This window comes from Natator depressus, chromosome 2, assembly GCF_965152275.1.
Source record: "Natator depressus isolate rNatDep1 chromosome 2, rNatDep2.hap1, whole genome shotgun sequence".
Taxonomy (NCBI): Eukaryota; Metazoa; Chordata; order Testudines; family Cheloniidae; genus Natator; species Natator depressus.
In genome coordinates, this window is record NC_134235.1 from 89,230,376 (window position 1) to 89,247,858 (window position 17,483).

Below are 17,483 nucleotides of genomic sequence, written 5' to 3' on the forward strand. Positions count from 1 at the left end.
AGCATATATCACATTGGTAGATGTGCAGGTGAACGAGCTTCTGATAGTGTGGCTGATGTGATTAGGCCCTATGATGGTGTCCCCTGAATAGATATGTGGACACAGCTGGCAACGTGCTTTGTTGCAAGGATAGGTTCCTGGGTTAGTGTTTTTGTAGTGTGGTTGCTGGTGAGTATTTGCTTCAGGTTGGGGGGCTGTCTGTAAGCAAGGTCTGGCCTGTCTCCCAAGATCTGAGAGTGATAGGTCACCCTTCAGGATAGGGCCAACAAAGAAAATAACAGAATGCCACTAGCCACCACCTTCAGTCCCCAATTAAAAACCTGTCCAACGCATCATCAAGGATCTACAACCTATCCTGAAGGACAAACCATCACTAAATTTGTTAGTCTGTATCCGCAAAAAGAAAAGGAGTACTTGTGGCACCTGAGAGACTAACACAGCTGCTACTCTGAAACCTGTTAATATCCAATAGTTATTCTAAATTTTGAAAGCTAGAGACTGACAATAGAGAATAAAATCTTCTGAAATTTTAAAAAAATTACACAAAAAGTCTCCAAAAGTTGCATACAGCTTACTCCAAAATTCACACATCATTTCAAAAGAAGACTGTAAAAAGTATATATTGCTGCCAAAATTTATACTGAGAAATTGATACAATGGTCCATAAATTCCTCAGGGCCTCAGGAAATGCACATGCTAAAAAGGGAGAATTCATGTCAGTTTAAAAAACAAAGTCTCTCAGACTATTCAGTAATTTGACTGTGACATTACTAAAAATTCAACAAAAAACGTGAGGTATGGCCTTTGGTATACAAAGCAGCAAGATGTTCACGAAGTGAACTCCAAGTTCTGCCAAAAGCAGCCTGCAGTAAATGACTGCTACTTCTAAGTGTGTCTTTGGGCTAAAATCATTAATGGTGGAAACAGTTAAGTATAGTCATAATGCTGGTCATAAGGCTGTGTCAGAATACAGAATACAACCACCTAGTTCTTACATAGCGTAAGTGTGTACCTTGCACCTATTTGGTGTTTAGTGGTTGGGTAAAATTTATTTACACACAAGCACAAAATGTGCGTTGGATGTAAACATTTGACAGGACAGCTGTAATAAACATGCTTTAAGTTATCTACTCCTCCATCCTATTTCTGAAAGCAGAGTAGGTTTGTCAAGTTAATTTACACTTGTTTACAGTACATTGTTTTTTCAGCAGAAGAAAAAAACCAACATGATCTACCATACAAAAAGAGTTCTGTGTCTCCTTGACAAGGCGAAGCTATTTTAAAGTGATATTACCGGAAAGCACACTGAAAACAAAGTCTAGAACTAGTGACTTGAAAAACTTGAATTTTTTGAACTGCATTAAATAAACCCAATTAATCTCATCAAGCTGGTTATACTGACTATCGCTGGTTAATCAAACAGTAAAAAAATGTTACCTGGTAGCCAACTTTAATCTTCAGCAGCAGAATATTTTATTAACAGATAAAGTAATGGATAATTCAGGGAGAAAAGACCCTTGTTCAATTTCACTTGGAAACATGACATTTCTTTTGGTTTTTAAAAAAGCTGATGATACGGATTTAACCTTCCTTATGTTAGTACAGAGTATGCCTGCCATATATCACAGAGCAGCGTACTAAAAACATAGAATTAAAAGTTTAGCTGAGACACACACTTCAATGCTTGATTAAGAGAGAAGTTTATCTGCCTAACCAATGCAGAAATGACATGTTTTAAAATAGCTAAGAGAACATCAAATCGAATCACCCATTGATATTATAAACATTGCAAATTTGGATTATTACAGTAGATTCAGTTTATTCTAAAAACATTTACCTGTATAGTTGAATCCCCCATGATAAATTTTGCTCCTTCTATAACAGCCATATATGAGAACCTTAGCTGGTCAGGTGTCTGAATAAGCCCCATGCGATATTTTCTCATATCCAATAATACTTGCTTAATGTCTACAGAAGAAGGGTCTTTTTTTTCCATCTGTTTAAAAAAAAATCTGGTTAATTATATGAAGAGTTTTGACCTAATCTGTGAAAGTGGGACAATTGTTCTTTAAAAGTACCAAAAAATAAGGAAAATTTTAAACACATACACCTCTACCCTGATATAACGCGACCCGATATAACATGGTAAAGCAGCGCTTGGGGGGGGGGGGGTTGGATGGGTCGGGGGTTCTGAGGGGTCAGTCAGGGGGCAGGAACTGACTATTAATAATGGAAATACTCGAGGCCAAAGCAAGTTCGATGTAACGCAGTTTCACCTATAAACAGGGTAAGATTTTTTGGCTCCCAAGGACCGCGTTATATCAGGTTAGAGGTGTATTTGAGTTATACAATTTCTACTGAACAATATATACATTTATCTTTTTACCACATTTCTGTTATAACTGTATGAGAAATTAACATCTGAAACAGATTTCTAAGTTTTTCTCTCAAGAGAATAAATCATTTAAATACTTTTATGTAACACAAAAAGATAAAAGTTAAAATACAACTGGAGATTAGTTGAAATCCACAAAAGCCAATATGCTAGTAACAATTAAAGCCCTGAGTCTATACACTTCTGCTTGCCTAACTTTACAAATTAATGTGTTTAAGTTGCAGGATTGGGGCATCGTATTTCAGAGTACTAGAACTTGGTATTTAGTTAAAAAGACAGACACATTCAATAGGCTTATGGAACAATATGTGGGCAAAAAAAAAAAAAAAAAAAAAAAAAATGGAGTGGACCAAACCATTTGCAAATTTGGGGCTTAAACATGGACTGGCTAATACCATTATAAACACACTGTGAAAAACAGTGCAGTATGTATTACTTGCTATATGTCCAGTAACTGAACTAATGATTATGTCCTTTTAAAAGAAATTTCCCCCCTAAAGAATCAGGAACATTAATCTGATATACAGAATGTTTTGGAATAGCTATAGCGCCTTTTCTCTCAGAGTGTTAGCTTTATATAAACACTTCACATTTAATTTAATTTTTTTTTTTTTTTTTTTTTAAAGTTACAGGAATACTAGGAGGACCAAAAAACCCAACAAGCTTCATTCTATTGCACCATTTTTCTATCTAGATTGCTCTTTCCTTTAAGTGTTGTAAAATTAGAAAGCAAATTCCACTTCTAGACAGACTTTGATCCAACACGTTTCAGGTAACAGTGAAGAGCTAAGGGCAAAGTTACAAATCTCTGAAAATATGGTCTATAAAGACTAAGACACATTAAGATCACCAGTCTGAAAACAGATCTATATTTCTACTCATCCCACATTATAAATATAAAGAAATATAAATTTTCATACATTTATTTAAGCCATCAGAATAAGTGTCAGAGAAACTAAGTAGCTTCCACAGGGTCTTCATTTACCTTCACAAATGTGTGGCTTATTTACAGGTATCTTATTTGCTAGGAGTTCTCATCAAAAAGCTCAAATATAAACCAAAAGCCACCACACAAACACTTACCAGGACAAGACAGGTGTCTACTAATGAAAATGTGCCAGAGCGTCCTATCCCTGCACTACAGTGAATTATGGCAGGTCCATGTTCAGGACTCAGCGAACCAGATTCTCTGACTTTAAACAAGAAGTTGAGAAATGAAGCTGGGGACTCAGGGACTCCAAAATCTGGCCACGTAGTATAATGATAATGAGATATCATCCTGGACTCACCAGTCTAAAAGTGAAAAAAAAAAATTTTTTTTTAAAAAACAAAACAAAAAAAAAGGATACCTCTGCTTTTGGAGAATTATTTGTTTGAGACTCATCCATCAGTACAGGCCAATATTTTAAACCTCTCGGTCAGACAGACACAAACTGCTTGCTTAAAATTTGCACCCTTAGATTGTTCCCAACAGAAAGTTAACACTAGGACACTTCTTCCGGCACCAGGTCATTATTTGTGACCGACACATTAGTTATATTTTGTTTTTCATTTTAAAGCATTTAAGGTATCTACACAGATCCCATTCCCCCATACCCTAACATTACTACAATACTAACAGCACTTTTCCCCTCAAACTTCCCTCTAACTACCACTAGTGGAGCTCCACTGATGCTAACAGCAAGAGCGCCAGTATGGACAGGGATTGCCAGCAGTCCAGCAGACTGCCAGCATTTTAAGCTGCATGTTGTTTATCCCTGCTCTGAGCAGGGATAGACAATGCTGTGTTTAAAGTGCCAGTAGCTGCTGGAACCTTGTCCATACTAGCACGGCCACTGATGGTAGCAACAGTGGGAAATTGTATGGAAAAAAGTCCTACTGTAGGCAGGGCTTAAAAAGGCCCATATGTCAGAAAACCTTAGATATCACTTCTGCTGGAGACGCTCAACCTTGTTCCATATATAAGTGGATGGAAAGGCTATTGGTATTATGCAATGTTTTCCTCCTTCCTTGGCTGAGCTCTGTGCCAACACACCTCCCAACTGCATTAACCCCAGGGAGCTTCAGGAACCAGCTTTGACTACATTTCCACTAGACTCACTAAGACCTAGGTGTTCAAGCTACAGGGTTTTTTTTGTTTACTTTGGACGCAGTTTAATTATGGATATTTAGGATTTTGGAATCTCAAGAAATCAATCTCAGTACCAAGCATCTATTTTTCCAATACTTTTCCCTGAACTTCCCCAATGTTACCGACATCTTATTTCTAGGTTTCCTTTAAACGATAGCTAAACCTCTATACATAAAGTGAAGAGTTAAAAAGATTTAATAAGATGCCATTAAAGCTGAAGTATTTTTCTTCAGGTCAATGACAAAATAAACTGTGTCCTGCAAAATGGAAACTAGAGAGATCCTCTCCTGGTCAGTCCACTGCAAGTTTCTATGAAGTGCAGATTTACTCGAAAGTGACTTGAAATAGCATTATTCAGTTCCTGTTTGTTGTGTTGCAATAACATAACATTTGTTCTGAAAACTAGTTCTTCCAGTTACAGCTTTGGCCCTCATTTAGGGCCTGACGCGGCAAGGTTCGAGCACCCTCAACTTCCACAAAAGGGAGCGGACATTGAGCATGCCAAGTACCGTAGAAGTGCAACTCAACCATCTTGTAATACACCTTCAAGGGGACAACAGAATCTTTGTAGTTTGTTCCTAAACAAGATATACATTCACATATATTCTGTTGATGCACAAATTAGAATAAATACAATATTCCTATTGGTACAGCAAAGCCAATACAAGCTCCAGCTCCTTCTCCCAAACTTGTATTGGCTTTCCTGTACCAACAGGAATATAGTGCAGTAAAAATTAGTCTTTGTTCAAAGAGATTTGATTTTGAACACACACAGAGTATATCTACTGAGTAAGGTGCCATTTTTCTATTGCTACTTTTCAGAGCAGAACTATAATCTAAGACCCCAGTCCTGTAATTCTTTGTGCACGAGTAGCCTGTGTGTCCATAAAGAGCCCCACATAAATCACCTGTAAGCAACAAAATTGCAGGTTAGAGGACTTAGGGCTTCCTATGAAGGAATATTTTTGAGGCAAACAATCACAAAGTTTGCATTGTGTAAATATTATCTGCCATATAGGACTACATTTTTGAAACCTGAAATAGGTTTTTCTTTTGTAGGAATATAGTGATTTTTTTTAATCAATATTTGTATAAGGCAAAGGCTTAACACTAGTTTTATTTATTTTTTTAAAGCAAGCATTTTTACCAGTAAATTATCCCCAATATTTTGTATTTACACAATATCCAAGGAGAAACAAAGCAATTAATTTTCCTGTTAATTTCTTACTTTTTATAAGTATACCCCCCCACCCAAATTGACTAGAAAACAATTCACTGCTTGAAAGACAAAATGATCACTCAAAACAAGACATTTGCACATTTCCATTTCACAACTACAAATTGTTTTAGCTACCCAGGAAAACATTCCAGGGTAACCATTGGATACTTGGAGAAAAAATACCTTTAAAACCTGTAAAAACGTATGAACACATTTTGAGTTTAATTATTTCTCTTATTAGTAGGCTGGTGTAACATTCCACATCAGCTGTTAGACCTAGCTGTTGCCTTCTAGTCTTTTCATTTCTATCAACCTCTTTCTAGAATCTGGTAACAGCTTATCTATTAAGGCTATGCACTGGCTATTGTTATTGCTTCCCTGCATGCCACCAAAATCTGGGTGAGTTACTATGCTTCCTCTTGGCCCAGCTCTTAATCTTTATTTGATTTTAACAGCGCATCAGGGCAACTCTAATACTCCAGTTTCTATTCTGGGGTTGTACAGATCAGGGATCGGCAACCTTTGGCCTGCTGCGTCCACAGGTTCAGCCAATCGCGGCTCCCACTGGCTGCAGTTCGCCGCTCCAGGCCAATGGGGGCTGCGGGAAACAGCGCAGGCTGAGGGATGTGCTGGCAGCCGCTTCCCACAGCCCCCATTCGCCCGGAGTGGCGAACCGCAGCCAGTGGCAGCTGCGATCGGCCGAACCTGCGGACATGGCAGATAAACGAACTGGCCCTCCCTGCCAGGGGACTTACCCTGGTGGGCTGCATGCCAAAGGTTGCCAATCCCTGGTATAAATTATGAGATTACTTTTGGGGATATTGGAGGATAAGTGGATTTATGGTTCATCCAAAAATTCTCTTTAGATTGGTAAGTGGTCCAAGATCCTTTTAATTCTGGCTCAGTCTTTAAACACTTCCTCTAGATAGATTGACTGTGCAACCTGTTGAATCACCTCTGTTTGTCACAACAGTTTCATGCAAGGCAAAACTGGCTCAAATGCAGTCCTCATCACTTTGCAACCCCAAACTTCTCAAGACTGTGTAAGATACACACTTGTTCTCACCTAACCTGTCCACAGGTTATCCCAACAACTATGTATGGGAGGGCAGAGATCTAGTCAAGGAAAACATTATATTTTATAACCCAGTTTCTAATCTTCAGAGAATTTAAGTTTCCTCACCAGCTTCAACAGAAGACTGCATAGAAATACTGCTAGACCTGTAAGCTTCCTGTCTGAATAAGAGGTACATCTCTACAATTCATAAAAAAAACAAAAGAACAAAACAAAACAAAAAAACCCGCACAGTTAATCATGCAATCAGGCAACCAATATATTTACACACAAGGTTTAAACTCATCTCTTCAGTTCGTCCTCATGATTCTAAGGAATGGTAGGATGGAGAACAGCAAAATAAAGATAATGGATTTCAAGAAGGCAGACTTCAGCGAACTCAGGGAGTTGGTAGGTAAGAGCCCATGGGAAGAAAGTCTAAGGGGAAAAACAACTGAAGACAGTGGGCACTTTTTCAGAGACATTATTTAAGGGCACAAGAGCAAACTATCCCACTGTGTAGCAAAGATAGAAAGTATGGCAAGAGATCACCCTGGCTTAACCAGGAGATCTTCAATGATCTAAAAATCAAAAAAGAGGCCTACAGAAAGTGAAAACTACATCAAATTACAAAGGATGAATATAAACAAATAACACAAGTATGCAGGGACAAAATCAGAAAGGCCAAGGCACAAAACGAGATCAAACTAGCTAGAGACATAAAGGGTAACAAGAAAACATTCTACAAATACATTGGAAGCAAGAGGAAGACCAAGAACAGATCGGCCCATTACTCAATGAGAGGGGAAAAAAATAACAGAAAATGTGGAAATGGCAGAGGTGCTTAATGACTTTTGTTTCAGTTTTCACCACGAGGGTTGGTGGTGATCACCATAGTGAATACCAGTGAAAATGAGGTAGGATCAGAAGACGCTAAAATAGGGAAAGAACACGATAAAAATGACAAACAAATTAGATGTCTTCAAGTCACCAGGGCCTGATGAAATGTGTCGTAGAATACTCAAGGAACTAACTGAGGCGATATCTGAGCCATTAGTGATTATCTTTGAAAAGTCATGGAAGACGGGAGAAATTCCAGGAGACTGGAAAAGGGAAAATATAGTGCCAATCTATAAAAAGGGAAATAAGGACAAACCAGGGAATTACAGACGAGTCAGCTTAATTTCTGTACCCAGAAAGATAATGGAGCGAATAATTAAGGAATCAATTTGCAAATATCTAGAGATAATAAGGTGATAAGTGACAGTCAGCATGGATTTGTCAAGAACAAATCATGTCAAACCAACCGGATAGCTTTCTTTGACAGGATAACAAGCCTTGTGGATAGGGAGGAAGCAGCAGACATCGTATATCTTGACCTTAGTAAAGCTTTTGAGACGGTCTCGCATGACCTTCTAAACAAACAAACTACGGAAATGCAATCTAGATGGAGCTACTGTAAGGTGGGTACAAAACTGGTTGGAAAACCGTTCCCAGAAAGTAGTTATCAGCAGTTCAGTCAAATTTTTGATGATCTTTCTTTCAAACTTGTAAAGTTTGCGGACAATACCAAGCTGGGAGGCGTTGCAAGTGCTTTGGAGGATAGGATTAAAATTCAAAATGATCTGGACAACCTGGAGAAATGGTCTGAAGTAAATAGGATGAAATTCAATAAGGACAAATGCGAAGTACTCCATTTAGGAAGGAGCAATCAGTTGCGCACATAAAAAATGGGAAATGACTGCCTAGGAAGGAGCACTGCGGAAAGAGATCTTGGGGTCACAGTGGATCACAAGCTAAATATGAGTAACAGTGTAATGCTGTTGCAAAAAAGGTGAACATCATTCTGGGATATATTAGCAAGAGTGTTGGAAGCAAAACACGAGAAGTATTCTTCCGCTCTACTCTGCTGATTAGGCTTCAACTGGAGTATTGTGTCCAGTTCTGGGTGCCACATTTCAGGAAGGACGTGGACAAATTGAAGAAAATATACAAAAAAGCGACAAAAATGATTAAAGATCTAGAAAACATGACCTATGAGGGAAGACTGAAAAAACTGGGTTTGTTTAGTCTGCAAAAGAGACGACTGAGGGGGGACAGGATAACAATTTTCACGTATGTAAAAGTTTGTTACAAGGAGGAAGGAGAAGAATTGTTCTTCTTACCCTCTGAGGAGAGAGCAAGAAGCAATGGCTTAAATTGCAGCAAGGGAGGTTTAGTTGGACATTAGGAAAAACTTCCTTACTGTCAGGGTGGTTAAGCACCGGAATAAATTGCCTAGGGAGGTTGTGGAATCTCCATAATTGGAGATTTTTAAGAGCAGGTTAGACAAACACTTAGTCCGGCCATGAGACAGGGGACTGGACTTGATGACCTCTCAAGTCCTATGATTCTATAACATACACAACAGTACAGAAGGGTTTGAAGACGTTTCCTCCAGGGTTTACATATTTAAGTCACCATTTGAGGTGGAGAGAGTAATCATGTTACCTTTTTTCAGACTCTTCATTAAATATCATTTCAGTGAAAAGCCTTCCTAGCTTTACAAGAGGAAAGAAACTGCAGAGATAAGAGACCAAAAACTACAGAGAAAAATTCCACAAAGATCAGTGCATCAAAACAAAGACTCTCTCTTAAGTCCCAAGTTACTTGTAAATACTCATTCCTCAGATCCTTTCTTGAAAGAGTGCTACAGAACATCAGTATACCAGTAAAATATATTTTTATGCAATTGATGGTTAATATTCCATGTCAATTTCTTCCCCAGCAGTATGGTAGAAATTCCATTTCTACTTCCTCTTTATGTGCACAAGCAGGTAACATCATACTCATGGACTGCTTTGAAGACATGTACTCTTTTCTTTATACTGCTTAAAGAATAGCAAATAAAAAGAGCTGCTTTTATGTCTCCATAAAATCTAATGACCAGAGATCTAGCCTTATCTCCCTTCCAGTGGATACCGTGCTATGTCCTTATACCTAGGGCCCTACCAAACTCACAGTCCATTTTGGCCAATTCAAAAATAGTAAATTTCATGTTTTCAGCTATTTAAATTTTAAAATTTCATGGTGTTGTAGTTGTAGGGGTTCTGACGCAAAAAGGAGTTGTGGTGTGGGTGGGTGGAAGGGCGGGGGGTTACAAGGTTATTGTAGAGAGTGTTGTGGTACTGCTACCCTTACTCCTGTGCTGCTGCCTTCATAGCTGAGTAGGTGGAGAGCAGCAGCTGCTGGCCAGGAGCCCAGCTGTGCAGGCAGAGCCACTGCCAGCAGCAGTGCAGAATTAAGGATGGCCTGGTATGGTATTGCCACCCTTATTTCTGTGATGCTGCCTGCAGAGCTGGGCCCTCACCTCAGCAACCATCACTCTCCGGCCACCCATCTCTGAAGGCAGCAGTGCAGAAATAAGGATGGCATGGTTCAGTATTGTCACCCTTACTTCTGCGCTCCTGCTGGTGGGGCACTGCCTTCAGAACTGGGCGTCTGGCCAACAGCCGCCACTCTCTGGCTGCCCAGCTCTAAAGGCGGCGCAGAAGGGTGGCAATACCTAAAATAACCTTGCAACTCCCCTGCAACGGCCTTTTGGGTCAGGACCCCCAATTTGAAAAATGATGGTCTCCCCTGTAAAATCTGTATAGAATAGGGTTTTGGAGGTTTAAGTCCCTTATTAACCTTTTTGTCATACTGACTTAGAATATATCACCATTTCAAATCCACACCCACAGAAGAATTACATTTATGTCTTAGTCGCCTTACCAAGCCAGCCTGTTTAATCTACCCAGGCTCCACACCCAATCTCAGTCCCACTCCCTGGCCCATGTCCCAGTCTTCCCCGTCCCTCTAGCTTCTTGCCCAACAGTCCCAATTTCTCCCCTCTCCCACATCCAGTCTCCTTGTCTCACTCTATTCCCGTTCTGATCAACCACCATCTAGGGCAAGGCATTTCAAACTTTTTTTCTGGTGACCCAGTTGAAGAAAATTTTTGATGTCCGTGACCCAGCAGAGCTGGGAATGAGGGCTTTGGGGTGTGGGCTGCAGCTGGAGATGAGGGTTTTGGGGTGCAGGAGGAAGCTCTGGGTTTGGGGGGGGGCTTAGGGCTGAGGCAGGAGATTGGGCTGCAAGAGGGTGTCAGGGCTTTGGGCTGGGGGTGCAGGCTGGGGCTACAGGTTTGGGGGGCCTCAGGGCTGGGGCAGGGGATTGGGGCACAGGGTTGGGGTGCAGGTTTACCTTGGATGACTCCCGGTCAGTGGCACAGCAGGGGTGCTAAGGCAGGCTTCCTGCTTGTCTTGGCATCGCAGACTGCGCTGCGCCCTGGAAGCGGCCAGCAGAAGGTCCGGCTCCTAGGTGGAGGTGCGCAAGCTCCTCCACGCAGCTCTTACCTGCAGGCACTGCCCCAGCCAATGGGAGTGTGGAGCCAGAGCTCGGGGCAGAGGCAGCGCGCGGAGTGCCAAGGCCCCCCCAGCCTAGGAGCCAGCCCCGATGCGGGCTGCTTCTGGGGCACAGCGCAGTGTCAGAACAGGTAGGGACTAGCCTGCCTTAGCTGGGCAGCACCACCTATGGGATTTTTAAACGGCCCCAGTTGGCGGTGCTGACCAGAGCTGCCACAACCCAGTGCCTTGCATTCCGCGACCTAGTACTGGCTTGCGACCTGCACTTTGAATACCACTGATCTAGGGTGACCACCTGTCCTGAATTTGGTGGGACAATCCTGAAATGTACATTTTGAGTCTTGGTCTCAGGCTGAATGACTCCAGGACAGTATTTGTCCCAGATTGCCTGTGTCACCACTCTGTGCCTTCCTGAGGCTCAGGGGCAGTGTCAGCCTCTTCCTGGTGTGGGGGCTGAGGTGGGCCTTATCTCCCTCCCCGCACCCCGGCCATCATGAGGTCCTGCCCCCCCCCCCCCTTTCCCCTGAGACCCGGCCCCAGCCAGGCAAGAAACCAAAGCAGGGAAGTAGTAAGAGCAGCCCATGGAGCCCAGGCCACTGTGGGGAGCCCTGATCCTCCAACTGCCCTGGGCTATGTGCCCTGGGCTGCTCTTGGACAGGTGGAGGGTTTGGGGCTCCCCACAGCAGCCCAGGCTCCTTGGGCTGCTCTTACCACTGCCCAGCTCCGGCTTCTGGCCTGCCAAGCCTCAGGGGGAACAGGAGCAAGGGCAAGCCACAGAAAGGGACAAGGCTCCTGCATGTGTCCCATTTTTGCTTTTTGAAAAAGGTGGCTACCAGCATCCTCAGCACTTTTACCCTCTACGCTTGAGTTAGGTACTGCCTAACTGCATCCTTTTTCACACTGCCTGGGTGAAAGTAGGGAAAGCATAGGAGGGTCTTCCTGCTCTTAGTTCTGCTGCCCAGTGTCACAACTGTCTACAGCAGCCAGGAAGAACGGCTGCGTAAGTATTTTCAGTGCAGATGGAATCTTACGAATTTAGCTGTCAAACACACACATCTCTACTTAGAACGTGCAAACAAATTTATCCAAGACTTGTAACTTGGCCAAATTTGGGTGGCTTTTCACAGGACCAACAAAGGGCATGTCCGTGACACAAATGCCACCCCACAACATTTCAAGCCTTTTCTTCAAAAGTATGGAGCTGCTAGAGCTTCTCAGTAAAAACATTTATGAACATTTCCCCCTAATTTAATTCTTGGAAACAGCTGAACTGTTTTTGCTAACGCTTTCAAAACAATTCAACCTGAGGCAGACAACACCCAGTATGGAAAATTTCAGCTCAGACAGTTAAGTTTTGGCTAAGTTATAAGCAACTGGAAACAGGATCTTATAATGGAATGCATCAGTCAACTTTAATAGAGATGGTAGTACCAGTGCTATCTATAATTAAGGCTAAGATTTAATCATGGGTATTTTTAGTAGAAGTCATGGACAAGTCACGGGCAAAAAACAAAAAATCATGTCCCGTCACCTGTCCATGACTTATACCAGAAATACCCGACTGAATCTTAGGGGTGGGGTGGGTGTTGGAGGGGGAGGGAGCCCGGGGCACCAGCTGTGGAGGGGAAAGCCCCAGGGGGCTTGCTGCCTCTCCGGGCTTGCAGGGGGTGGGAGGACAGAAGGGAAGCCCCGGGTGGCCAGCAGCTATTCTGGCTGCTGGCCGGGGAAGGGAAGCCCTAGATGGCCAGTGACTGCTCTGGCTGCCGCCGAGGTGGGGAGCCCCAGGGTCAGCTGCTGCTCTGGCTGCCCCGGGATCGCTGCCAAGAGCCCCTGAGCTGTGGCTGCTCCCACCGCCCCCAGGACTGCTGCTCAGGTGGTCCCTGGGGCCAGCCAGAGCAGCGGCCGGTGCAGCTGGCTGTGGGGTCATGAGAGTGGCTGGCTACAGAGCTGCTCCAGTAGCGGCCAGTGTCGCTGTCCCCAAGGCCGCCCAAGGGCCAGCTGCTCAGGCAGCCCTGGGGTCAGCTACAGCAGCTGCTGCAAAGTCCATGACCTCCCTGACAAACATGGAGCCTTAGCTATAATCAAGGAAAATGGGGGAAGGGAATGGAGGACACCCAAGTGAAGGCCTTGTAAAAAGGAAGAATCCGATTTGCAGATTCTGAAAAGATTTGCAAATTTGCATGTGTTAAGCAAAATTGAGGAAATCGTGTAACATCTGCAACACATGGTGCATTATTTTATTTAACTGTTAGTTGGGATCTTTCCAAACACTCTTCCCCTTCTCCAAAAGTCATAGACTATATGACACTGACCACAAAGGCAACTATGAACATTTGCATGAAACAGAACAGAAACGAATTAAGGTGTAAAATGCTATGCCTTATACTACTTTGCAGATAAATGCATTTCTGATAATCACTCTTCAACCCAAAAGACAAGTATATCCAGAAGTTTTCATTTTTCCACTAACACTGTAAAATATCCCTTTTTAGAATTCTTCACTCATATATATTTTGGTGATGCACTGCAGAGATATGCTGTTGTACCGTAAGTAAGGTACTGTTGAACAGTTTGAAAGAATTTTACAAATTCAGTAATCCTAGTTTTCTCAGATCTTATGGAAACGTCAGGGTGTGTTGGCTCTTCAGATAAAGTTGTATTCTTGGTCTTCTTTTACTCCAGATCTCAAGTTCATACATTTCTCAATAAATGTATTTGGTATGTTATTAATTAATTAGTGGCATAACATTTAGAATAAGCTGCAAAAGATGCAGGTGAGCATCACGCATTTAGGACCAAATTCTTGATAATTTTATAGCACACTTATCACAGGTAGAATCAAATACAATCAGTGGTTAGTAGCCACTATGTAAAAGCTTGATGGTTAGAGGGGGAAAGTAATAATTTCAACAGTTGGAAATAATTCTTTTGTGAATTATTATTAAGTATTGTTTTGTAGAAAGTACACAGGATTTCTGTTAAAATGTTATTTTATATGCTGGAGGCTTGTAAGAAGACCAGGGCATTTACATAGCACAGTCACCTTATTACCTTATTCCACTCTTGTGAAATAAGCCAAATTTCACATAGAAGGATCTATTTAGAGTACATAGGGGGCTGCTTCAGAGGACTAAAAAACCCCAAGCCTTAAATGACGAGCAGCAGTGAAGTAAGAAGCAAACTGGGGGAATAGGAGAGCTTATGCAATGGATAACTTCTGCACTCCCCGCTATCTGAATCTCAGGACAATATCAGCCAACCCAAGTCCAAATGCTTTGTGGGAGTTACTTCAGGCATTAGAGCTGGAGTAACTCTTGGGAGTGGAAAGAGAAGGATACCAGGATGGTCTACTCCAGGCCCCTGAAGACAGAAGCCCCAAAACAACTTTATGGTATTTGAGGAGACTGCTGCCTCAAGTTGCCAAAAGCCGTGGAGGGCTTCATTTCCTCAACCCCAGCCCTTCAGGCACCATTCCTCCCTTCTTCGCCACTGCCACTAATATTAAAAAAAAGACAGAAGGGATCAGCTGAGTGGGGAAAACGAAAGTCAAAAGGGTACAGCTGTGTAAAGTTCTACCTTGTCTTACTTTTACTCAGTGAGCCTGGCAACATGACGACCAGCTGTAGAATATTGATGTGAAGAAGCTCATGGAAGAGGTTTCAAATTCATATTCTTTCTAAGTATCTTGTGTCAAAGCTTCTTCAATGGCCATCATAGATTTAATTAACAATAACCAAAAATGCGAACGGTTTGCAGAACAAACAAGACATTGAAGAAACAGACCATGTTGCCAGCTTCTCTCCCCCAATGCCACTGACCAGATTACCTCCAAAATAGGTTCCAATTATAATCTTAAAAAGCCTGCTACTCTGTCATTGCCAATTAAAATTAAACATGGTGTTGGGATACTTTGATTTCCAATTTAGAGAAATTAAAAAGATTCAAGATTTTTAATTTACACACACATACTTATTCAGATACATGTATGATTGTGTCTTTGGCACACGTTAAAACCAAAATAAATTTTATCATCTTTTATGCAAAAGTTAGTCTAAACATGAAATGGTAGTTTGCTATACATATTTCAAACAATACTTATTATAGATTTAATCCTATGAATATGAGGTACACATGTATGGAGAAAAATGCTTACATTGATGTTTTCTAATTGTAGTAGATGTACTGTATAATAGGATTTTATGTCCTCTGATACTAGCTTCACACAAAATCCTGTTTCCTTGAACATCATGACTTCCTCTTCTTTTGTTGGCCAGTACTGTGCGCATTTTACCTAAATTAAAAAAGTAAGTAAATATTTGCCCACTGAGACAAGTGACAAATATAAAATATACAGGATCACAGATTCTACATGGCGTGGGGGAATATGGATGCATCATGACAGCTTTTCCCTTCACCCTGAATATGGAGATAAATGGTCACTGTCATTAAGCTAAAATATGTTAACAAACTTTCTTTTCAAGGATATACAGCATCCATTTACTAGCCACATGTATAGCTGAATTTAACACAGAGTTTTATACCCATTAAGATACACTGAAAAAAAAAAGGTATTTTATTTGTGAAAGTTATTAATGTCTAATTTGTGAACATGTTTCCAAAGAGTTGAAGCACTACTGAATTAGAGAATTTAGGGCTCAATTCTCCACTATTGAGCACTTCCCACAGTGATTTACATCAGTGCAAACAAAATATAAATTTGTATTTAGTAGCATTTTACACTCACTCTGTCCAGATGTAAAATGACTACACCGGGTTCATAGGCTTTGCTATTTTAGGGCAAGCCACTGGTCTTACTACTACTACTACTACATGCCTCAAAGGAAAGGAGAGACAGTCACAACTCGACAACATTTTGCATGGGGGAGACGGATGGAGAAGATTCTTCTCTGACCCCTATAGCGAGTCTATGCTCTGAAGGATGAGAACTGTTCATTTGTAAATAATGCTTAGACTATACAGGCTGAGATAAAGTAATCCACTCCTTTTGAAAGACAAACAAAAACAAAAAACAAACAAACAAGCAAGCCATCCACAATACTGTCTTGATCCCTGGTAGCAGTGAATGCCACAGGATTACTTTACACTACATAAAACAGTGTTCTCCTTTATAAATTGTAGCTGTATTGTCATAGTTTGGGATTCTTTGTAAAACTCAGGGGCTTGCATAGCTGGTTCTAAGTGAATATTACACACACATTTACGTGCTTTTAACTATGTCCCTCATAATTTGGAATTTGAGTTAGGCCCTGTTAAAATCCTAGTTTTTACATTCTTATCACTTGCAAGTAGTGTTAAATGCTCCAGCCATATTCACCACCCTTCTCTTGCCCTTTTCCCAATTCTGATACATCTTGACATGCACCCAAATACCGTACTTGCTTTAAATATCTCTACAACCAACAGACACCTTTACTGAGCTCTTCCAATGACACATTTCATCCTTCAGAGGATTCTGCAAGTTCAGTGCCCACCAACCACATAAAAAGATTATTTTTGACAATATGCATTACTTTACATTTATAGAAGTTACATGTCACTTGCCATTGTGCTGCATCATCCCCAAGACTTTTAAATTCATGCATGATTTATCAGAATCCTTTAGTGCTTACTAAGATCAAACTCAGTCAGATAGGTGAGAAGTGAATGCGACTTTTGCATTTCCTTTGCTTGCATAACTGGATCCCAAAGCTCCAGGCCTAGTACATAGGGCCATAAAACTTTTCTAGCCAAGAATTTTTGAATGACCACAACTTGATTGCATTTATAGATAAGAACTACTGCTAATATCTAGATATGTAATGAGTCACACATGCTGGCAAAAAAGTGCTCTCTCAAGTGATTCATATACTCTGAATTCTCACCAACTTTAAGGAAGTGAAAACAGATTAGATTTATTTCTGCTGGTAGCACGAAGCCAGGCTTTCATTATCAACAACGGTCTATTAACAAAACATTGCTACTGTTAGAAGATTTTGAAAAATAGAAAAAAAGTCTCAATGAGTTAAACTTAAACTAAGTTTCCTACCTTTTACATCTCATGTTGGAACCAACCTAAGGAATTTCATCTTTCTAGACCCGTACTTACTGGAGACTGTTCTTACTGAAATGAATTTCACCTCTTAGCTCCACTACCTCATTTAATAAAGGTATCTTAGCCCTGTACAACTGGAAGAGAGTCTGTAAATACTCTCACTTATCCCCTCAAACTACTTCACTAATTCTACAAGCAGGACCAGAAACAACTTGAAGTATAGTATCTCAGTTGTCACAATAATCAA

General features: G+C 41.2%; 2 protein-coding genes across 3 annotated transcripts in view; one reads left to right on the top strand and one right to left on the bottom strand.

The window, feature by feature from the left end:
• Positions 1–1,300, top strand: part of PSMG2 (proteasome assembly chaperone 2) — a 37,960-nt gene extending 36,660 nt beyond the window's left edge. The window contains exon 8 of the mRNA XM_074944675.1: positions 1,209–1,300. The gene's annotated coding sequence lies outside the window, so the exon portion shown is untranslated. The remainder of the gene's footprint in view (positions 1–1,208) is intronic.
• PTPN2 (protein tyrosine phosphatase non-receptor type 2) overlaps positions 1–17,483 on the bottom strand; it is a 56,522-nt gene that overhangs the window by 13,515 nt on the left and 25,524 nt on the right. For both annotated transcript variants that reach the window (XM_074944671.1, XM_074944673.1), the window contains exons 5-7: positions 15,338–15,475; positions 3,479–3,688; positions 1,838–1,996 (exon numbers count right to left, since the gene is read on the bottom strand). In XM_074944671.1, coding sequence (XP_074800772.1) covers positions 1,838–1,996; positions 3,479–3,688; positions 15,338–15,475 — 507 coding nt within the window. The remainder of the gene's footprint in view (positions 1–1,837; positions 1,997–3,478; positions 3,689–15,337; positions 15,476–17,483) is intronic.